The sequence below is a fragment of the Molossus molossus genome, unplaced genomic scaffold (genome assembly GCF_014108415.1).
Source record: "Molossus molossus isolate mMolMol1 unplaced genomic scaffold, mMolMol1.p scaffold_m16_p_3, whole genome shotgun sequence".
Taxonomy (NCBI): Eukaryota; Metazoa; Chordata; class Mammalia; order Chiroptera; family Molossidae; genus Molossus; species Molossus molossus.
Window position 1 is genome coordinate 98,771,295 of NW_023425366.1, and position 19,839 is coordinate 98,791,133.

Here is a 19,839-nt window from a genome sequence, read left to right on the forward strand (position 1 = left end):
CTTTTGTTGAGTTGTATGAGCACTCTATATATATTGGAAATTAACCCCTTATCTGATACATCATTGGCAATGCCCTCTATTCTTATCTCCCTGTTTTAGTGCTCTGCACTGCGCTAGCTTATATTTTTCTTGTTTATTTGTCTGTTTGCTAATTGTCTTTCACTCTCCGACTCCTCCCACAACATACACCCACGTTGTTAAGCTCTTGGAATGCAGCATTTGGTCACCTTGTCCACTGCTGCATCCCAGCACTGGAATAGCACCTGGCACACAGTAGGTGCTTAGTAGATGTTCAGTGAATGAAAGTACAAGTAAACGCCAGGCTTCCAGGACAAGCGTCCAAGCTAGTCCTGTCCTCGAGGAATTCATGGTGCAGTAGCCAGACAACTACGTGGAGAAGGCCAAGGTGAATTGATTACAATTTGCCACAGCTGATAAAAACTTTCACCACCCACAGAAGCGTATTAATTGGGTGCACATCACACGAGGCGCCTCTGTCCTTTATTCTAATGTTGACAGCCTCCCTAAAGGTAGGAATTACTATTTCTACTCTGCAGGTGATGAAACAGAATCTCCAGGAGGTGGGAGGCTGTATACCTGCCTCCAGGTCAAACATGAGACAAGCATGGTTTTAACCTCTCCCTTCTTTTCCATATGTAATCTGACCTCAGAGCCAGGAAGAGGTTGCTGGAGGGTTGGATGCCTCCCTTTGTCTTCTGACCAGAGATCCTCCCTTCAGTTTCAAAGTCACCAATTCTGGCCCTCCTCCGAGGCCCCTCAGCAGGTCTCTCCTCTCTGTCAGGCTCAGGCCTGGGGGGCGGGTGTGAGGGCTGAAAACCCTTGTGTATATTCTCCAGTCTGGGTTCTAGCACTATTCTTCCCAATGCCTCAGGCCACCTCTGACTGCACAAAATCAAACTGCCCAAAATGACACATCCACCCCCCGCCCCCCTGCCTGCAGACCACCTCCCTCTTTCAGCCTTATTTCCAGCAGGGACTCCAGTCACCCAGGTTCAAAATTTCATATTTCTTCCACTTCCCTTCCTCTTTTCCCTCCCACTGAATGAGAACTGGATGCTGTGGAGCCAACCAGGTTGCTACCGGAGAGATGGCGAGAGGTGGGATGGGAGAGCAGCGGGAAGGAGGTGAGGTGGGGCCCTGAGTGCCAGGTGTGCTGGCAGTGGGGAGCTCCCAGAGGTTCTGAGCAGGAGGGCCTTGTGCCCAATGTAGCCATTTGGGGAGCTGAAGTTGCCTGCATTGGTTTCCTAGGGCTGCTGTAAGAAAGTTCACAAACTGGGTGGCTTAAAACGCTAGAAATGTATTATCTCAAATAGTCTGGAGGCTAGAATTTCAAAATGGAAGTATCAACAAGGCCATGCTTCCTCTGAGGAGTCCTCAGCTGGAAAAGAATCCTTCCTTTCCCCTTCCCAGCTTCTGGTGTCCTCTGGCAACCCGAAGACCCATATCACTGGCTTGTAGACCCATCACTTCAATGTCTGCTTCTGTCTTCACATGGCCATCTTCTCCTTGTGTGTGTCTGTCTCCCTGTGTCTTCATATGGCCTTAGAAGGACACTAATTGCTGGATTTAGGACCCACCCATATCTAATATGACCTCATCTTAAACTAGATTATTCTGTAAAGACTTTATTTCCAAATGAGGTCACATTCATAGGCACCAGGGTTAGGACTTCAACATCTTTTTTGGGAACACAATTCAACCCACGACACTAACGAGTGGAGACTGGCTTAGAAGGGCCTGGAGATTCCTGAAGCTGGGCCAGGAGGCTGCACACTGACAGGGTCGGGCTGAAATGTGGGCCCCTGAGGGGCTGATTGCTCTCTGAGCTGCAAGCTTCCCTCTGGGTTGCAGTCCGGGCAGTGGGTCCACTGCTGTGGCCAGTTGTGTGCAGTTTCTGTTTGGGGACATCCTGCAGCTACTGCTGCTGGATTTCTTTCTCATCCTAATCTGCTTCTTCCTGGGAGAGGCCTGGCTCTACCAAGGTTACAGGGGGTATGTCCCTGCTTGGGACAAGGAGTAGGTTGGGGTTCTCAGAGGACAGAGCCTTTCTCCTGTGCCCTTAAAGTGTTCCCTGAAATTACCCCTTAAGATGGTGAGTGGAGGACTGGCGCCTGCAAGGGGAGCTAAAGGTGAGGATGGGATTGCAGAAGGGGTAGAGGTGCATCCCATCCAGCCCTGGAGGGGGCTCCTCTCTGCTGTCCTCTCCCCTGGGAAATCCCAGGCTGCAGATGGGGTTGGTCCTGTGTGTCCTGCCTCCAGGACCTGGCCCCACCTGATGCGAGAGAAATCTCACCTGCTCTTACCCAAGCTCCAGGTCTGTCTCCGAGTTCCCAGCCATCTGGGAAAGGTTTGGAGTGCTCCCACATGCCACCACCACCTTCCTCTACCAGAGTCTGACAGAAGAGGGCCTCGGGAGAGCTCATGAGCACTGGGGCCCCAGCCTCTACGCCTGAGCTCCTGTAGTCAGCATATCCAAGCGAGCTCAGCTGGACCAGATGAGAGTCCCTACCTGCCTGTGACATCAGCTGTCCACCAGCTCACTCCTCCACCCAATGACCAGGGCAGTGGAGCAAAGATAAGTCAGGAGACCTGAGTTCTATGCTGGCTCTGTCACAGATTCACTGTGTGTCAGCCAATAACTTCTTCTCTCTGGGCTTCATGATCCTGAATGTGGTGTGAGGGCTGGACTCAGGATCTTCTTTCAATGTTCCCTCAGCGTTTGATGAGCCTAATTCATAGGAATGGCCCTCTGATGGTACAATTCCAGGCAGAATGCGATGGATAAACGGAAAGGGAGGTTCAGGCCCAGAGGGCTTTCCTTTTCCCTATTCATCATGGGTCACAAATGGTCACACCTGCTCCTGAAGTGAGCCTTTCCAGAGGCTTCCTACCAGCCGTCTGGTTACCTCACACAGTGCCAGCAGCATGGAAAGGCAGGAGGGTGGTGGGGGATGAGATTGGGGAGGTAGGCTAGGATCATATTGGACAAAGTGGAGGGAGAGGGAGAGGGTTAGGTGGTTCCCTTCTGAGTGCTTGCTTTGCTCTGTGAAGTGACATGTATATATGCATGCATGTACAGGGTGTACTTGTGCACAGATCAACTTATGCAGGACTTCATGCTTGGATAGGTATGAATACATGTCGGTGTGTGCCTTAACCACATACATGTACTTTTTTGTGGGTGGGTATCTATCTGTTTGAACTTAATATGTGGGTAAGGCCCCAGATTTGTGAGCTCAAAATGTTTATACTTGACTGTGTAGGGTAGAGGTGCCCTGCATGGTTCCAACAGCCCTGGGCACTGGGAAAGCCTCTGTCCCAGAGCCACCTCAATGGGCCGCCTACCTGGCCCTTGGTGCCTAGGGGGCTGTAGGTAGGACCCCAGGAGGAAGAGTTCCATTAAGCTGACAGCTTTAGGATGTGAGTTGACCATGGCTAAAAGGCATAGTTGGTCAGGCAAGCCTTTGGAAACCTTGCTTGGGGAGGGGCTCAAGGCTCAAAACAGAACCATGCAGCAAGGTCCCAAGTGACATGTGATCTGGAGATGGCATGGAGGTCCCTTAGGATCTGAGCATCAGGTCCAGGTTGGGTGGGGTGTTGCTCTTACAGCTAGCAACTGCCTTGGCATGGATATCAGAGCTCAGGAAGCATCCTGGGATGGAGGCTGGGGAGGTCCCCCTGTCTCAGAAGCCCACAGGTCCAGCACCCACTCTGATGGCCAGCTCCCTTTCCCCCACCATTATATGCTTGGAGAAACTTCATTCTACAGGATTGTGCTGCCTCCAACCCTACACTGGACTCCCCAATCCCTCTCACTGTGAGCAAGCAGGCACCTTCAGGCAGGACGGGAGCCCTGGACTTCAAATGTGAAAGCTGCGTGCACACTCTCAGTTCAGCCAGACTCTGTGTGACCCCAGAAAGTTACTTTGTGCTCTATCTAGGCTTTGTTTCTGTCTGTCCAACCCCACTGCCAGGGCCTCAGGCCAGGTTCTCATCATTTCCAGCTTGGGCTACCGCAACCATCAATTTCCTATCAGCCCTCTCAGCCTCTGTGCTCCAATTCTCCGCCATACCTACTAGACTCCCACCTTCCTGTCTTTGCTCACACTGTCACCCTCTGTCCTCTGGTCCCTCCCATCTAGTTAATTCTCCTCCTTCCAGTCTCTTCTCTGACCCTCCCAGGCGGCTCCTCTTAGTCTCACTCCGCATAGCATGTCTCCATAATGAACTATGAGAGCATCCAAGAACCAGAACCATAGTTCTGGTTCTTTTCCACCTTCATGTCTCCAGAGCCTGGCATAGGCCTGGAACTCAGTAGTTGCTCACAAAGTGTTAAATGAAAGAAAAAAATGAATGAATGAATAAATGAATGAATGAACGAACAGATGCTTGAAGGAACACACCCTCACAGAATTGATCATTACTGCCTTTCATAGTCCTTACCTCACGCTGTAGTTATTTACATATCTGATTGGCAAGTTCCTCCAGGGCAGGGGCCAGCTTTTTTCCTCCCTTATCCCCAGGGCTGAGGAGTATAACCTGCCCCAGAGAAGGTTCATAGGGCTGCCATGGTGCAATTCTGCTTCTCTGCTGCCTCCTGCTGATGAAGAAAAGAAACTGGACGAAGTCTGGAAGTTTCTCTGGCTGCAGTGGGTTCTGTCTTGCCTGGGGAACAGCAGAGGTTTTTGGAGTTCAGGGAATAATGGCTTTCCCTTATGCTGAATGTGCTGTATTCTTCATTCTTTTAATAGCCAGATGATGTTTGGTGCCGTCCTTCCCTCCCTCCAAAGCATACTCTCCATGGAAGGGTGTGTGCTCAGAAGCTGACTGATGCCCTGCTCTCCAGTTCTCCGGGCAGGTCTGGGGGGCTTCTGAGCACCTGTTGCTGAATTACAATTCTTAATTTGTCCATTCCCTCCCCCAGCCTGAGCTCCACAAAGGCAGAGATCACCTGTTCATTCGTTCAACAAATATTTATTGACGGTCAGCCTCGTGTTGGAGGTACTCTGCCCTCACTGGTTTGGGTGGATCTGTACCTTCATCTTAGTCTAGCCCCAGCCTGAGGACTGGCAGACACTTGATGTTTCTGGACATGGGACACACTAGTGGATGATTCGATAGGCAAATGGGGGAGGGGCTTTGGATCCCCTTTAGGTCCTCTAAAATGTATACTGAGGGGAGAAACGGCCCCCTCTGACCTCTGCCCAGTGGAAGTCCAGGGGAACAAACAGATAAGAACCAGTCTCAGAGCAGCAGTTGTGGTAGGGGCCCAAGTCAGGGGCTGCTGCTGGCTGCCCTGCTAGCCCCATCCTGTCTCCCTAGAACCCCATTAGTAAAACCAGGGTTGAAGGAGATGGTTGGACTGAACAACCTGAGGACCCTCACAGGTCTGTTATTTGGGACCTGTGAGAGGACCCTCGAGCCAGACCATCTCCAAGGCCCACGGCTTCTGCAGCTCCACGGCACAGTCCATGCAGGAAGGCCAGACACAAGCGATGTTCCCCTACCACACTGGGAGCAGGCGGGAAAACACAGCAGCCTGCGTTCACCGAATGACACTATGGGAAAGGCACCAGGTATGGTTAGAGACAGAGGCCCCAGGCCAGTCCCTGCCAGACCTGCTCTGTGACTGCGGACAAAACCCAGCTGTAGTCTGAGCACCCAATGCCCTGGCTGATAATCCTACTGCACAATCCAGCTGGGAGTCACCCTCTCAGCTTCATCCCTCACCCCCTCATATAGTGCAGGTCACCCAGGTGCCCGTCACTGCCTGCCCTCATCTGGGCTGGGTGGATTCGTAGGTGTCTTACTCACTTCTAATACCCAGAACCTATCAGTCAGCTGAGTAGGCCATCCGGCTTCTGGAATTAACAAATGTCATGTAATAATAGCCATGAAAACACCTGCAACGTGGCACGCTTTCTCAACGTGCGCCCACTGCGGTGAGCTCCAGCTGAAGGCTTCTTACAAGCCATGTGCTCTCCTCAGGCTGGTCAAGTGCTCGATGGCTCATATTCCTGTCCTGTCTTACATCAGAGGAGTCACCCTCCTATCCCAAACTATATTTCCTGGGCTTACTTGCCAAAAAGTTCCTGGTTAATTTGGCCCATGGGAGACTCTGATGTTAGATGACAGGCAGAGAAGCTAGCATCACTTTGTGGTATAAGGCCTTGCAGATGGCCCCTCTCATGGTGGTCCCACTTGGAACTCCGGCAACACGCCCTCCTCCCAGAGTAGTGGCTTCCTGTTGTCGCTAATCTCAAGGTTGCCAAATCTTTCTGTTTGCCCTTTCATCTCTCCCAGTACCTTTGCAACTCATTTCCCATATCAGATCCCCAGTGGGCGAAGGCCATTTGCCTGACTTGACCCCTGCTATCTCTCTCCTCTTTGCCACCACATCTTATATCACCCTTGCCCAAATCCTGCTTTTCATATTCCCTAGCCAGAACGCAGAGACAGAGACCAACGGCAGGTTGTTGGAGGCTATTTCTTTATACAAAGATAATCAACACTATGAATCCACCAGTGTGCTGCTGAGGTTCACATTGGTCCTTCTACTTCTGGGGCAGAAGTTTTAAGGGGTGGGGAGTGGGCGGTCACTGCAGGGGAAAAACACTCCACAGGCCTGGGGACTGCCGAAACCACTAGCTGGGAGCTCCTGAAGGGCAGACAAAGACACTATACAATCAAGAGCACTATAGAGTGACAGGAAGGAAATGCAGAGTGGAACTAGCCACGGACAACCAATGCACTCTTCTCCTAGGTATGCATTCTTTGGGAGGCAGGACAGTAGGTGGGAGGAGCCCCAGGCCTGGAGTCAAGAACCCCGGCTGTGCCACTCCAGAGCTAGGTGACTTCATATACTCAGTCCTGCTTCTACAGCTATAAACTGGAGGCAATAAACTGTACTTCACAAAGTTGTCATGAGGATGAAAGAAGGACATATATCAAAGTACTCAACACAGAGCCTGGCACATAGAGGTGTTCAATAATTTTTTGTCAAGAAAACCTTAGCACAGAGAGGACCTTCTTCAGAAGGTGGAAATGTAAGATAATTTCCCTAGAAATTTCCCATCAGGGGATCAGGACCCTTGAGCCCTCCTTGGAGCCTGAAGTCTCTGGAGTGGGCAGGGCCCCGGAATATTCAATGCCATGGCAGTTGAGTGGGGGAGGGAGCTGGACCCCTAAGGAGGCCCCTGTGGAACCTGGGTAGACACTGGAAGAGTTAGGGGTTGTGCCAAAATGGTTCTGCACATAACACAGGCCAGAGGCAGGCTGGTAGGGAGGCAGGCTGGGCATGTGGCCAGGAGCACAGGCTGGCCAGGAGGCTAGTTTCTGGCCACTGGCGTGCTGCATCTGGGCCACAGGGTAGCTTGGGGATAGCTGAGGGTGGCCGCTCTGTGTGGGGTAGGAGCCGGGCACAGGGTTCAGCCTAGAATGGAATAAGAGAGAAAATGGTCATTCAGCTAGAATGCTAAGGCACACAGCACCCTGAGCTGTCACTACACATAAGAAAAGCTTGGGGTCACTGTACTGCTTGATATTACAACATGCTTTGGACACCTGCTGTAACTGGCTCTAAGTACCAAGCAGGGAGAAAGGTTAAAAACTCAACCAAACAGAAAACAGATGCCCAGAGAGGCAAAAACCCGCTCATGGTACTGCAGCAAGCCAGCAGGATGAAGGTATATTGGGCTTGTGACTGAGACCACCAGAATGTAACCTACTCACAGGAGTTTGCAAACCAGATGGAGAGATGGGGACCAGATCACAGTAGTCAGTGGCTGGCTCAGCAATTCTACCAAAGAGAAAGGATCCATCCCTGTCGGAAGGAGGGAGGGAAGGCTCCAATGGGGTAACACAGGGCTTGGGCCCAGGCCTTGTCTGCTGTGAGATTTTCTACCTGTGATTTCAGGAATAAACACTCACAGCTCAAAGTCCTGGCTGGCAGAAACCACAGCGACAGATGGGGGTAAACTACCTGTGCTGAGGTTAAAGACCCCAACACAAACACACGTGGCTGGGGCTGTGAAAGGAGATACAGTCTAAGTTTTATCCTCTGAACTTTTGTGCAAAGTTCCAAATATGAAGAACGAATGTCAACACCACTGATTTCTGTTAGATGATTTCTGTATACATTTTAATTAAAACCTGACCTTACAAATAAAATGTACAAGTAAGTACAGGCAAGGTACACTGAACAGCATTTCTTCTGGGATGTTTTAACATGTAGAGGTTTTGGCCTACCAGATGCTCGACAACAGCCTCCTCCAGACAGCCATGTCAACTGCCCACACACACGTGTTATAATGTTGCCTGCGTGCCACTGTCAGGCCCTCTGACACCATATTCTGTTCTGGGGCCTATGGAAGGCCAGGATGAGGGACCAAACACCATGAGGAACATGGGAAGAACTGAAATGTTACCATGTCCTTCATCCAGATCTGTATGTCATGGTGAAGCAGGATCACATTTGGCACCAATGAATCAAGTTACAGAGAGGTAACTGTAATTCAACATGGAAAAGCTTTCTCATTAGGGGCTGCCTTGGAGAGTGAGCTCCCAGAAACCGGGGGGTGTAAGTTAAGGCTGGGTGACCATGACCACCACCAGCTGTTTTAGAGGGAACTCTTTCAGAGGCTGGGAGACTGTACTCGAGGACCCTACAAGTCCTCTCTAGATTCCATGAGAACAATTAAAAACCCAAAGCTACAATTCACCTCACTGTATATTTACAGTCTCCCACATGTTTAGACCCTAGGAATTACTTACCTGAAGCAAAGTGGGTGAATATGCATTTTTGTTTTTTGCAGTTACCCACCTCCCTCAAACATGTGCCTTTAAAAAATAGTCAAAGGGCCCTGGCTGGTTTGGCTCAGTGGTTAGAGCGTCGGCCTGCGGTCCAGAGAGACCCAGGTTCTGTTCCCGCTAGGGGCGCGTACCTCGGTTGCAGTTTGTCCCCAGCCCTGGTTGGTTGTGCGGGTGGCAGCCACTTGATGTGTCCCTTTCACGTCGATGCTTCTCTTTCTCTCTCTCCCTCCCACTCTATCTGAACAAAAAAATGGAAAAATGTCCTCGGGTGAGGATAAAAAAAAGAAGAAGAAAAAATGGTCAAAGGGCCTTGAGCCAGTGAAGGCTGAGAATGTCCACCTCCTGAAATAAGAGCAGCTTCCAATTTACAGGCAGGCATGGAGGGCTAAATTTACTCCACAGATGGATGAAAGCAGAAAGAGGCCTCTGACATCTTGACTTCACAATAAGCCCCTTCCTTTTGGTGGAACTGTTGAAGGAAAGAAAACCTCTTACAGTGTAGTCTCAACATGGACAGAAACCAGAGGAGGGTAAGAGGCCGGCAGTGTGGCACGGTGGAAAGGGAGTAAGGAAGACCTTGAAGCAGGAGACCCTAGCTTTAGACTGCGCTCTCCTGCCTGTGTTACATGGAGACTCGTGTCCTCTTGGGGCCTCCTCTCTGAAAGGAAGGAATGAGGCTAACACTTCATTGAGAGTTAATGAGCCTGGGGAGGGAAGAGATAAACCAAAGAACTTATATGTATATATGCACAGCCAATCTACACGGACACTGAAATGGGGAAGGCAGGAATGGGAAGGAGGGGGTCAATGGAGAAAAAAGGGGTACGTCTGTAATACTTTCAACAACAAAAAAGCCCTGGCCAATTTGGCTCAGCGGTTAGAGCGTCAGCCCGTGGACCAGAGAGTTCCAGGTTCAGTTCCCACTAAGGGCACGTACCTCGGTTGCAGTTTGTCCCCGGCCAGGTTGGGGTTGTGTTGGTGGCAACCAGTCGATGTGTCTCTCTCACATCGATGTTTCTCTCTCCCTTCCCCCTCTCTCCCTCCCGCTCTATCTGAAGATAAATGCAAAAAATGTCCTCGGGTGAGGGAAAAAAAAAAAAGTTAATGAGCCTAGACTAGAAAACAGTAAACCTCACCTTTTCTTGCTGGGTGGCCAAGAAAACTCTACCTTTCAGGTCTCAGGCTGTGCTGCCTCCTAAGCCACCAAGTCAGTTGTGTGGACTGTCTCTGCTTCTTACCAGTGTGCCACGCTAGAACCCAAAAGGACTCAATGCTTGCCAGTGCTGAGCGTTGGTAACACCAGACAGGTCACTCCCTCGAGCAGTCTGCCACAAGTCACTCACAGGTGCTTTATGCACAAGTGCCTCTAATGCCTTCCCCTCCCATTCCTGCTCCCGCCCTACTTCAGATGCAGGTGGGCAGAATCTAGAGTGCTCAGAAAACATCTGTGTATAGATTTCCTGGGCCCAGGGCTATCCACAACATCCTGTTCTTTTTTTCCCATGACACTGAACCAGTCACACCTTCTATAGGCCCTGGAACTGCTTTAAGAATAAGATTTAAGTTCTGTAACTTACTTCCGGTTCTGGGCTGCCCTTCTTTCAGCTGAAGAGCCTGAGATGTATTTGAATATCGGAATCCTCTTCATAAAGCTGAAAGGGAACTTCTGGTCGAGCTTCAATGCTACTTGTTCTGAGAGGTCGAGGGAATAGCAGTATGTGAGGCCATCTGAGGTTGGCGTATTAAGTAAAATTGGATGCAGCTAAAGAGAGGAAGGCTGAACACTCCCCAGGGAATACAGGTTCCCACATTTATTACATAGGGGCATTAGTTCTTTCTCTACCATAAACTCTGACTGGTGTTTCAAGTTCAGGGGAAAACAAGAGTTGAGTTTCCATCTCCCATACCTCAGAGGGAACAGAGCCCAGCAAAAGGAGAGGGCAGAGAGGTGCTCACACTTCCCCTTCCCCTATGCCAACCTTCCCTATTTCTTGAGCTCCTCTAACCCCTGCAATTGGTCATAAGCAAGCACACACCACTGTCTTTGCAGTGGGATGAGGCAGGAGGCTGTCTTAATACCTTATAGAGGGGACTGCTATCTTCTTGTACTTCTGTTCCAAACAGAAGGCACCTTGCCTCAACATGACCAAGTGAGCCTCATGTGGATCCCTTTGGCAGCACTTCCCCTACACCGTCACTACTCCCAGTGATGCAATGATACTCTGGTCATCTGACTGTGTCAACCCACTACTGTCTAGGTAGTCACAAAGATTCAGCATTCATTCATTCATCCCTCCCTTTCCCTCCATCTATCCTTTCAACAAAAATTTACTGAACATCTAACATATACCAGGAACTAAGGAATAAGTAATAATTGCCAGGCAAAGAATAAGAAACTGACGTAGAACAAGTGGTGTTAAGCTAAAGTTGATCTATGGAAGACACAGCTGGGGACCCTAACCTAGTCTAGAGAGAAGGCTTTCTCTATGAAAGTAAGGTGTGCTGAACCCTAAATTGTGAATAGCAATAGCAAGAAGAGTGGTGGTGGAGAGAAGACTTCCGTAATGAAAGCACCAAGATAAAAGTTTTTCTTTAGGCAGTGTTTTTAACTTGAATGCTACTGGCATTTTTAGCAAGACAATTCTTTGCTGAGCTGGCCTATTTCCCTCATTATTGGACATTTAGCATCCCTGGCCACTAGCCATTAAATGGCAGTAGCACTTAGTCACTGAGATAACCAAATATGCCCTTGTATATTTCTAAATTCTTTCAGGGAGGACAGCCTATTTCCAAAATTTGATTTCAGGTGATAACCGATGCTATAAGGAAGTCAGGAGTTGTCATGGTTGATGACTTCAGAATGATCTCAAGGAGAATGACATGTTCCACTTCTGATTGATGAAGTAGTAATACTAGACTAGTCCTCCCACCATAAACAACTATAAAACAGGCTATAATATTTTACACACATGTTTTCAGACTTTGGACAACAAATACTACCTAAGAAAAGGGAAACAAATGAAGTGAGCCTCAAGATCAAGCTGGCTTTCTGGCTTGAGGCACTTTCCAAACTATAGCATAGAAAGGGGAAACCAAGCATAGTATAGCATTTTTGCTAAAATGGAGAGAGGGAGTTCAGAGAAGAAAAAGTACAGGTCAGAGAAATGGAGAGGAGGGAGCTGTTCAGAGAAGGGCCTCCAGAAATATGCATAGGGGTTCCCTGATCTTAAGCTGAATACTAACGTGCACATATATAGGCTGAAACTCCTCAAGCCAGGCAAAGAACAGCTACTGAGGAAACAACAGCTATAAGCTTAACAACTCCTACAGCTCACAGAGGACAGGGACATGATCAAGTTTTAACCAGAGTAAAGAGAACTCACTGAACACCCAGGGCATTCAGAAGAGACCTCCAAAAAAGAAAACACCTTAACAAGTAAATTAACTATCAGGAAAAAAAATAAACACTTTAAAGGGCAAGAACAAAATTCAGCCCTCAGTAACATAGCCTTTATAATGCATAGCATAAAATAAAAAATTACAAGACAAGTAGCAAGAAAATGGGGGTCCATAATCAGGAGGATAATCAATCAGTCAAAAGAAACAGATCTAGAAATGACAGAAATGATGACATTAACAGACAAGTATTTTTAAACAGCTTTTATAAATGTGTAAATATATGTGTTTAATCAAAACCATAAATATAATGAAGGAACAAAGAAATAATCTCAATACAGAAATAAAAACTACAAAAAGAACCAGGCCTGGCCAGTGTGGCTAAGATTGAGCATCGTCTCAAGGACTGAGAGGTACGGGTTCAATTCCCAGTCAGGTCACATATACTGGTTGTGGGCTCATTCCCCAGTCAGGGGTGAGCAGGAGGCAGCCGATCAGTGTTTCTCTCTCAATCAATGTTTCTATCTCTCTCTCCCTTCCTTTCTCTCTAAAAAATCAATAAAAACATATATATATATATATATATATATATATATATATATATAAAAAGAACCAAATGGGCCCTGACCGGTTTGGCTCAGTGGTTAGAGCGTCAGCCTGCAGTCCGGAGAGACACGGGTTCAGTTCCCACTAAGGGCACGTACCTTGGCTGCAGTTTGTCCCCGGCCCTGGTTGGTCGTGCAGGTGGTAGCCACTGGGCTGTGTCCCTTTCATGTCGATGTTTCTCTCTCTCTCTCTTCCCCTCTCTCTCTCCCACTCTATCTGAACAGAAAATGGAAAAATGTCCTTGAGTGAGGATAAAAAAAAAAAAAGAACCAAATGAAACCTCGAGTTGAAGTACGCAACATGACAAAAAACTAACTGTACATGTTTAACAGCAGAATAGACACTACAGAAGAAAAGATCTTTAAATGTGAAAGCAATGTGATAGAAACTATCCAAACTAAAATGTAAAAAAAAAAAAAAAGCTAAAATATAAAAAATAAAAAAATAAATACAGTTTCAAGGACCCACTGAACAATATATCAAGTATTCTAACATGTGTGTAATTGGCACCCTAGGAGAGGAGATAAAAGAATAGAAAAAATGATATATATATTTTTAGATGTGATGAAAAACTCTAAACTCACAGTTCCAAGATCAATGACTCCAAGCAAGGTAAACACAAAGAAAATAACCCCAAGATACATGACAAATATCTAAAAACTAATGATAATAAAAAATTATGAAAAGAGCCAGAGAAAAAAAGTGAATTAATTATATAAGAAAACAATAAAAAATAATTATTGATTTCTCATCAGAAACAATACACACCAGAAGTAATGAAATGTCATTTTTAAAAGTGAAAGGAGCCCTACCTGGCTAGGTAGCTCAGTTGGTTAGAGCATCATCTGGATACGCCAAGGTTGTGGGTTTGATCCCTGGTCAGGGCACATATTAGAAGCAACCAATAAATGCATTAATAAGTGGAACAATAAATCAATGTTTCTCTCTCTCTCTAAAATCAATCAATCAATAAATTTTTTAAAAAGTGAAAGGAACCTGGATGGTTTGGTTCAACAGTTAGAGCATTGGCCCATGGACCAAAGAGTCATGGGTTTGATTCTGGTCAAGGGCATGCACCTCAGTGCGGTTCATCCCCAGCCCTGGTTGGGGTTGTGTGGGAGGCAACCAGTTGCTGTGTCCCTCTCACATTGATGTTTCTCTCTCTCTCCCTCCCTCCCACTCTATCTGAAGATAAAATAGAAAAATATCCTCGAGTGAGGATTAAAAAAAAAAAAAGTGAAAGGAGATCAGATAAGGTTAAAATTCTATATTTAGTGATATAAAGGCATTTTCTGATAACCAAAAGCTGAAAGAATATGTCACCAGCATATCCACTGTATCAGAAATGTTAAAGGAAGTTCTTCAGGGTAGAGGAAAATACCAGATGGAAATTTGGATCTACACAAAAGAATGATGAGAACTAGAAATGGTAAATATGTGAGTAAATGTTGCTTTTTTAATTTAAAAAAATAACTGAGCCCTGGCCAGTTTGACTCAGCAGTTAGAGTGTTGGCCTGCAGTCCAGAGAGACCCAGGTTTGGTTCCTGCTAAGGACATGTACTGTGGTTGCAGTCTGTCTCCAGCCCTGGTTGGGTCGTGCGGGAGTCAGCCATTCGATGTATCCCTTTCTTTTTTTTTTTTTTATCCTCACCTGAGGACATTTTTCCATGAAAGGGCCAATGTATCCCTTTCATGTCAATGTTTCTCTCTCTCTCTCCCTCCCTCCTTCCCTCTCTCCCTCCCACTCTATCTGAACAAAGAATGGAAAAATGTCCTCGGTGAGGATAAAAAAATAAATAAATAAAATAAAAAATAATTGACTATTTAAAACAAAAGTAATAGCATTAAACCAAAAGTAATAGCAATGGCCCTGGCCGGTTTGACTCAGTGGTGGGAGCGTTGGTCTGTGGACTGAAGAGTTGAAGGTTCGATTCCAGTCAAGGGCACGTACCTCGGTTGTGGTTTGTCCAGCTGATGTGGCTCAGTGGATTGAGCATCATCCCATGGACTCAAAGATCCTGATTCAATTCCCAGTCAGGGCACATGACCAGTTTGCAGGCTCTGTCCCCAGTAGGGGATATGCAGGAGGCAGCTGACTGATGTTTCTCTCTGACATCAATGTTTCTATCTCTTCCTTCCTCTCTCTCTAAAAAAATCAATAAAAACATTTAAAGAATCCTAAACGTGTATGCATTCAATAAGTTTCAAAATACTTGAAGCAAAAACTAACGAGAACTGAAAGGAAAAAATACAAAAATCCACAATTTTACTTGGAGATTTCAATAGTCCTCCCAGTAATTGAGAAAACAATTATAAGGATATAGAAGGCTTGAACGACTTCAACACCTTCACCTGACTGACATATATTGGACACTATACCTACCCACCAACTGCAGAATGCATATTCTTTTCACATACACATAGAACATTCACTAAGATGTATCAAATGCTGGGTCAGAACCAATTTAAAAGGACTATATTACAAAGAATCTTCTCTTATCTCATGAAATAAAACTAGAAATCAATAACAAAAAGAAATCTGGAAAATCACCAAATATTTATAAATTAAGCAACTCATAAATAACCCCTGGGTCAAAGAAGAAATCCCAAGGAAAATTAGAAAATACTTATATCTTTTATTAAAAAGTGTGGAATGCAGCCAAAGCAGAGCTTATAGGGGAGTATTTGCTTTAAAATTCCATATTAGGAAAAAGGTTTAAAAGCAATAAAATTAGCCCTAGCCAGTTTGGCTGAGCAGTTGGAGGGTCAGCCTGTGGACCAGAGAGTCCTGGGTTCGGTTCTCACTAAGGACATGTACCTCGATTGTAGTTTGTCTCCACCCCAGTTGGGGTCGTGTGGGTGGGTGGCAACCAGTTGATGTATCTCTCTCACATCGATGTTTCTCTCTCTCTCTTCCCTCCTCTCTCCCTCCCGCTCTATCTGAAAGAACAAACAAAAAATAAAATAAAAGCAATAAAATTAAATTAAAATGTAAAAAAATAGCTATTATCAATGTGTATTATTTATATACTACCTACCCTAACAGCTAATTTAACTACAAATTAAAAGAGATTTTAGGAATGCACCTGTCTAACCCCAACACTACCAATTTGATGTTTAATAAAGTAACTCACTTTGTATTTTATATTCCCCACCCTAATTGCCAGAATATTTATACAAGGAATGTAAGGCTTTTATACTAAGTTTTTAACCATCCATATGGTAAAGGCCTATAAAAAGAAAAGTCTTTTATTTTTTTAATGAGAAAAAGACTAAACCAAACAAAAACTAAGACGAACAAACCTGTTTCCTATTCTTTTCACGGAATATCTGTAGCTCACGGGTATTTCAGATTCTTCCAGTGAAAACTCTTAACATAATAAGTCAAATGTACATTTATACCTAGTTTACAAGGAAAAAAATCAAGTCAGACTATTTTACTAACATAGTACTGGCATGAAAAGATAGTCATGTTAATATTTTCCAGATGAGGAAATTCTAGCCTAGAAGAGGAAAGCAAAGGCCACCAAAGGCCACATGGTTTTCGAAGCTGAAAGCTAGAACCCTGATTACCTATATCTGAGCCCATGGCTCTACCTACATGACCCCTCCAGACCCTTCAACTTGGTTCACCTTTTGGGATGTCATCATTCCGTAATTCCCTTCTAGGAAGGATACATGCTAGCCCAATTCCAAGTCCACAGACATTACTGAGAAAAGAAGTCTGGGGAATGAGCCAGGAGGCACACAGCAGGAGCCATGGCACCACCATTGAGGGCACAACCATGCCAAATACCAGGGCCCTCCTCATCCGAGAGCGGACAGCGTTGACTCCCAGCATGGCAAAAGCTACTGGGGTGAAACCTCTGGCATCCTCCACCTCCCCCAGCTTCGACAGCGATGACACGGCCTCAAATGACAGGAAGATGATAGCGGAGAAGAGGGCGAAGATCACGGTGAAGAAGCAGTGGCGGACGGTGCCAACGGTTCTCTCAAAATTCCCAGCAAAGCGCCAGATGATGATAGCACCGCAGAGCAGGGAGACTGGATTCTCATAGACAAAGATGTAGGTCACCAGCCTGTAAACTGCAGAGGGAGCTGGGTTAGAGGCCTGACAGTGGGTTGCTCCAAGGTGGGAAAGATAGGTTACAACCCACCTAGAAAAGGGGGAGTAGCTCCCATAACAGAGCACTGAGAACCAGTGAAAATCAGCTAGGAGCCAAGATAAGTAGTGGGAAGCAACAATGATCACAACCCAAGACTCAAAGTAGAGGCATGAACATTTAAATCCCTGCTCTTTCCCACACCTGGAGTAAGTCTTATCACTGACTGATTTCCATGTGGAATAATAACACTTTTTAACATGAGATGGTCTTCAAATTTGTAATTTGTGCTTTATGCCCCCTTTGTAGGTTTTAATACTGACCTATCTCACCAGGCAGTTTGAGGGTTAATTAATTGTAACAGCTTCAAGGTGGATTGAGTGGGTGTCCCTGAACACTCTGTGTGCCAGTCTCCTCGGCTGTAATCCTGACCTCTCCTTCCATAGTGGCTGTTCAGAGGAAGAAAAAAGGGACCATGAATTATTTTGCACCTATAAATATTATCACTATAATCTAGATATAAAAGGTATCACTAATAATATAGATATAAAACTCAGAAGTCTTCCTTGAAAGAGTTTACCCAATCCTACAAGGTAGAGTGACACTTTATATGCAATAAGACAGCAAAGAATTTCACTTTTATTTTTCTAAAAGCAGTCATCTCTTATGTACTTTTATGTCCTCATAGGCCAAAGCATTAAACTGAAGGAGGAGGACTGGTAAAGTGGTAGTAATATTGGACTTGGGAGCCTAAAGGCTTGGGGTGGAATATTGGCTCCATTATGTACAAACTGGTTGAACTTAGTAAAGTCACTGGCTAAGCTTAGTTAAGTCACAGGGCTTCCTGGCTTGTTTCCTCATTGTGAAGTAACAGATTATACTTGAGGCCTTCAAAGGTCTTTTATGTATCTAATACTCATAAGTCCATGAACCCCACACTCAGAGAAGCTGTAAATTAAGGAAAAAAGAGGAGTTCAGTTTAGGCTGACATTTTGCATCTGTCTATGATATGCTCTTTGTCCTGGTGGGGGAAAGTTTTAGATCTGAGCAGGGAGGCAGGCTATGATCCTCGGTCAGGCCATCTCTGTTAGGTTTCATTATCTGAAGAGTATGTCACGTGTTGAATACTTCCAAAACTAAAATTCCAAGTATAAATGTGAAGATTCTAGAAGCAACTCTATACATGATTTGGGTATTATATACCCCAAAGCTTCAGTTCCAAAACATCACATGATAAAAAGAAAAATCTGGTTTCTGTCTCAACTGTATGACTTACTAGCTCTGTGATTCTCTGCATTAAGCCTCAGTCTCATCTAAATAATTAGCAATAATAAAGCCTACATCATGGGATCATCGAGAGGATTAAAAGAGTTTAATGTATGTGAGTGTGCTTTGCAAAACGTCAAGAGTAATACAAATTTCCCATTTCCTCCCCAGAAAAGAAGAGAATTTTACCAGCAGATGTTTATACTTAATTGGTCTCCAAATTTCTCTCCCCCAAAGAAAACAAACATCTCTCCCAAAGGCAAAAGATGCCCCTCTCTGAGTCAGGGTTAAGATAGATACAAACTAAAAAGAAATCCTAAACCTCAAGAGGCCAGGACACTTACAGGAGTAGCCACAGATAAAGCTCTGTCTTGAGAAGGCGCGAGAAAAAAATTTCAGTGGAAGTTAGGCACCAAAGCAGACTTAAGTGTGCATATGACAAGAGAAGGGGAGAGGAAAAATCCTTCTCCTTGAAAAGCGAGAGTGGGTCAATGAAACCTGTTCGCTAGCGAATGTACGTGGGGGGCTTCATCAGTCCGGGGGAGACAGGGAACAAATTAGGGTGGCGAAAGATTACAGTGACGACGAAGATGGGGCTCTGGAAAGACAAAGATGTGAAATATGGGGCTGGTTCTCCGGATGGAGAGAATGATGATACAGACGGGGCAGCTGGGGTAAGGCCTTCTGGCGCGGGTGCCCGGAGGCCGAAGCCCTGGGCCCGGCGAGGTCGGAGAGAAAAGGCCGACACCAGGGGCCCGGCCCCGCCCCGCTCACCTTGCCAGTTGCGCAGGCAATCGGATCGCAGCGAGAGGCCGGAGGGCGGCAGGGGCGGCTGCAGAAGGAACAGGCGGGGCCCGGACACCAGGAGCGAGAGCAGTGCCGTGAAGAAGGTGGCGGATGGCACCTCGGGACACAAGGACCAGTTCCGACATCCAGGTGCCGAGACCGCCATTGCCGCCACAACTCCCGCGCCTGCTAGGCGCCGATTATTCGCCGGCTCCTTCCGGCTCTGCGGCTATCTCCCCTGGCAACAGCGGCGTAGGAGGCCGGAAGCCCCTCCTTCCCAGGCCCCGCCCTCATCCAGCTGCCCAATCGGGGCTCATGGCTCTGGTTTGACTCTCATTACACACAGACACAGACACACACACACACGCACACACACACACACACTCTCATCTCTCACACACACTCTCATCACACACACACAGGTCTGATGTCCCAGGGTAATTCATTTAAATGGCAAAGACAGAATTAGAACTCAGGTCCTCCCACTGCTAAGGAGCGGGTAGGGGGCCAGGACACCTATGCTATGGCCTGGATTTGGCCATGTGTACAGGTGGGCCAGCCTTCGGTGGTAGGGTTGAAGAAGCAGGAGCGTGAGACTAGAGAGGGATTTTATGAAGGCACTGAAGTGTTAGGAATGTAATATAACACTTTAATAATAAAACTTTATTTCAGCACTTCAAGTTAGAAAAGCGCTAACCAGAGAACAGCTGTTTAAGGTTTGGAATATTGTTTCCTCGATTACAGATGCTCCAAAAGTTGAGGCAAACTTGCTTAAGGCCCCAAGTGGGAAGTGGGAAGGACTGAGGTTTGAATTGGGTTTGCTAGGCTCCAATTTTCTGCCCTTTTCACT

General features: G+C 46.4%; 1 protein-coding gene across 2 annotated transcripts; it reads right to left on the reverse strand.

Moving 5' to 3' along the window:
* Positions 1 to 5,650: 5,650 nt before the first annotated feature.
* On the reverse strand, positions 5,651 to 19,204 carry RHBDD2 (rhomboid domain containing 2). 2 transcript variants are annotated; one of them, XM_036280838.1, is made up of 4 exons: positions 18,978 to 19,204; positions 16,513 to 16,920; positions 10,410 to 10,560; positions 5,651 to 7,453 (listed from the first exon to the last, which is right to left on the reverse strand). In XM_036280838.1, exons 1-4 carry the CDS (start codon positions 19,153 to 19,155, stop codon positions 7,096 to 7,098), a joined length of 1,095 nt encoding a protein of 364 aa, XP_036136731.1. In that variant the 5' UTR covers positions 19,156 to 19,204; the 3' UTR covers positions 5,651 to 7,095. The 2 variants fall into 2 exon arrangements, with proteins under 2 accessions (XP_036136731.1, XP_036136732.1); XM_036280839.1 differs by lacking the exon at positions 16,513 to 16,920 and having other exon boundaries at positions 10,410 to 10,524.
* Between the last annotated feature and the right edge of the window lie 635 nt (positions 19,205 to 19,839).

Excerpts from the sequence above, each read along its gene's own strand:
- RHBDD2 (XM_036280838.1), bottom strand. The coding sequence starts at position 19,155 with ATGGCGGTCTCGGCACCTGGATGTCGGAACTGGTCCTTGTGTCCCGAG. Across the intron at positions 10,561-16,512 it reads ACTTGGAATTGGGCTAGCAT|ATGGCCTCACATACTGCTAT; the intron begins GTATCCTTCCTA and ends CGCCAACCTCAG. Across the intron at positions 7,454-10,409 it reads AGGGCAGCCCAGAACCGGAA|GCTGAACCCTGTGCCCGGCT; the intron begins GTAAGTTACAGA and ends ATTCCATTCTAG.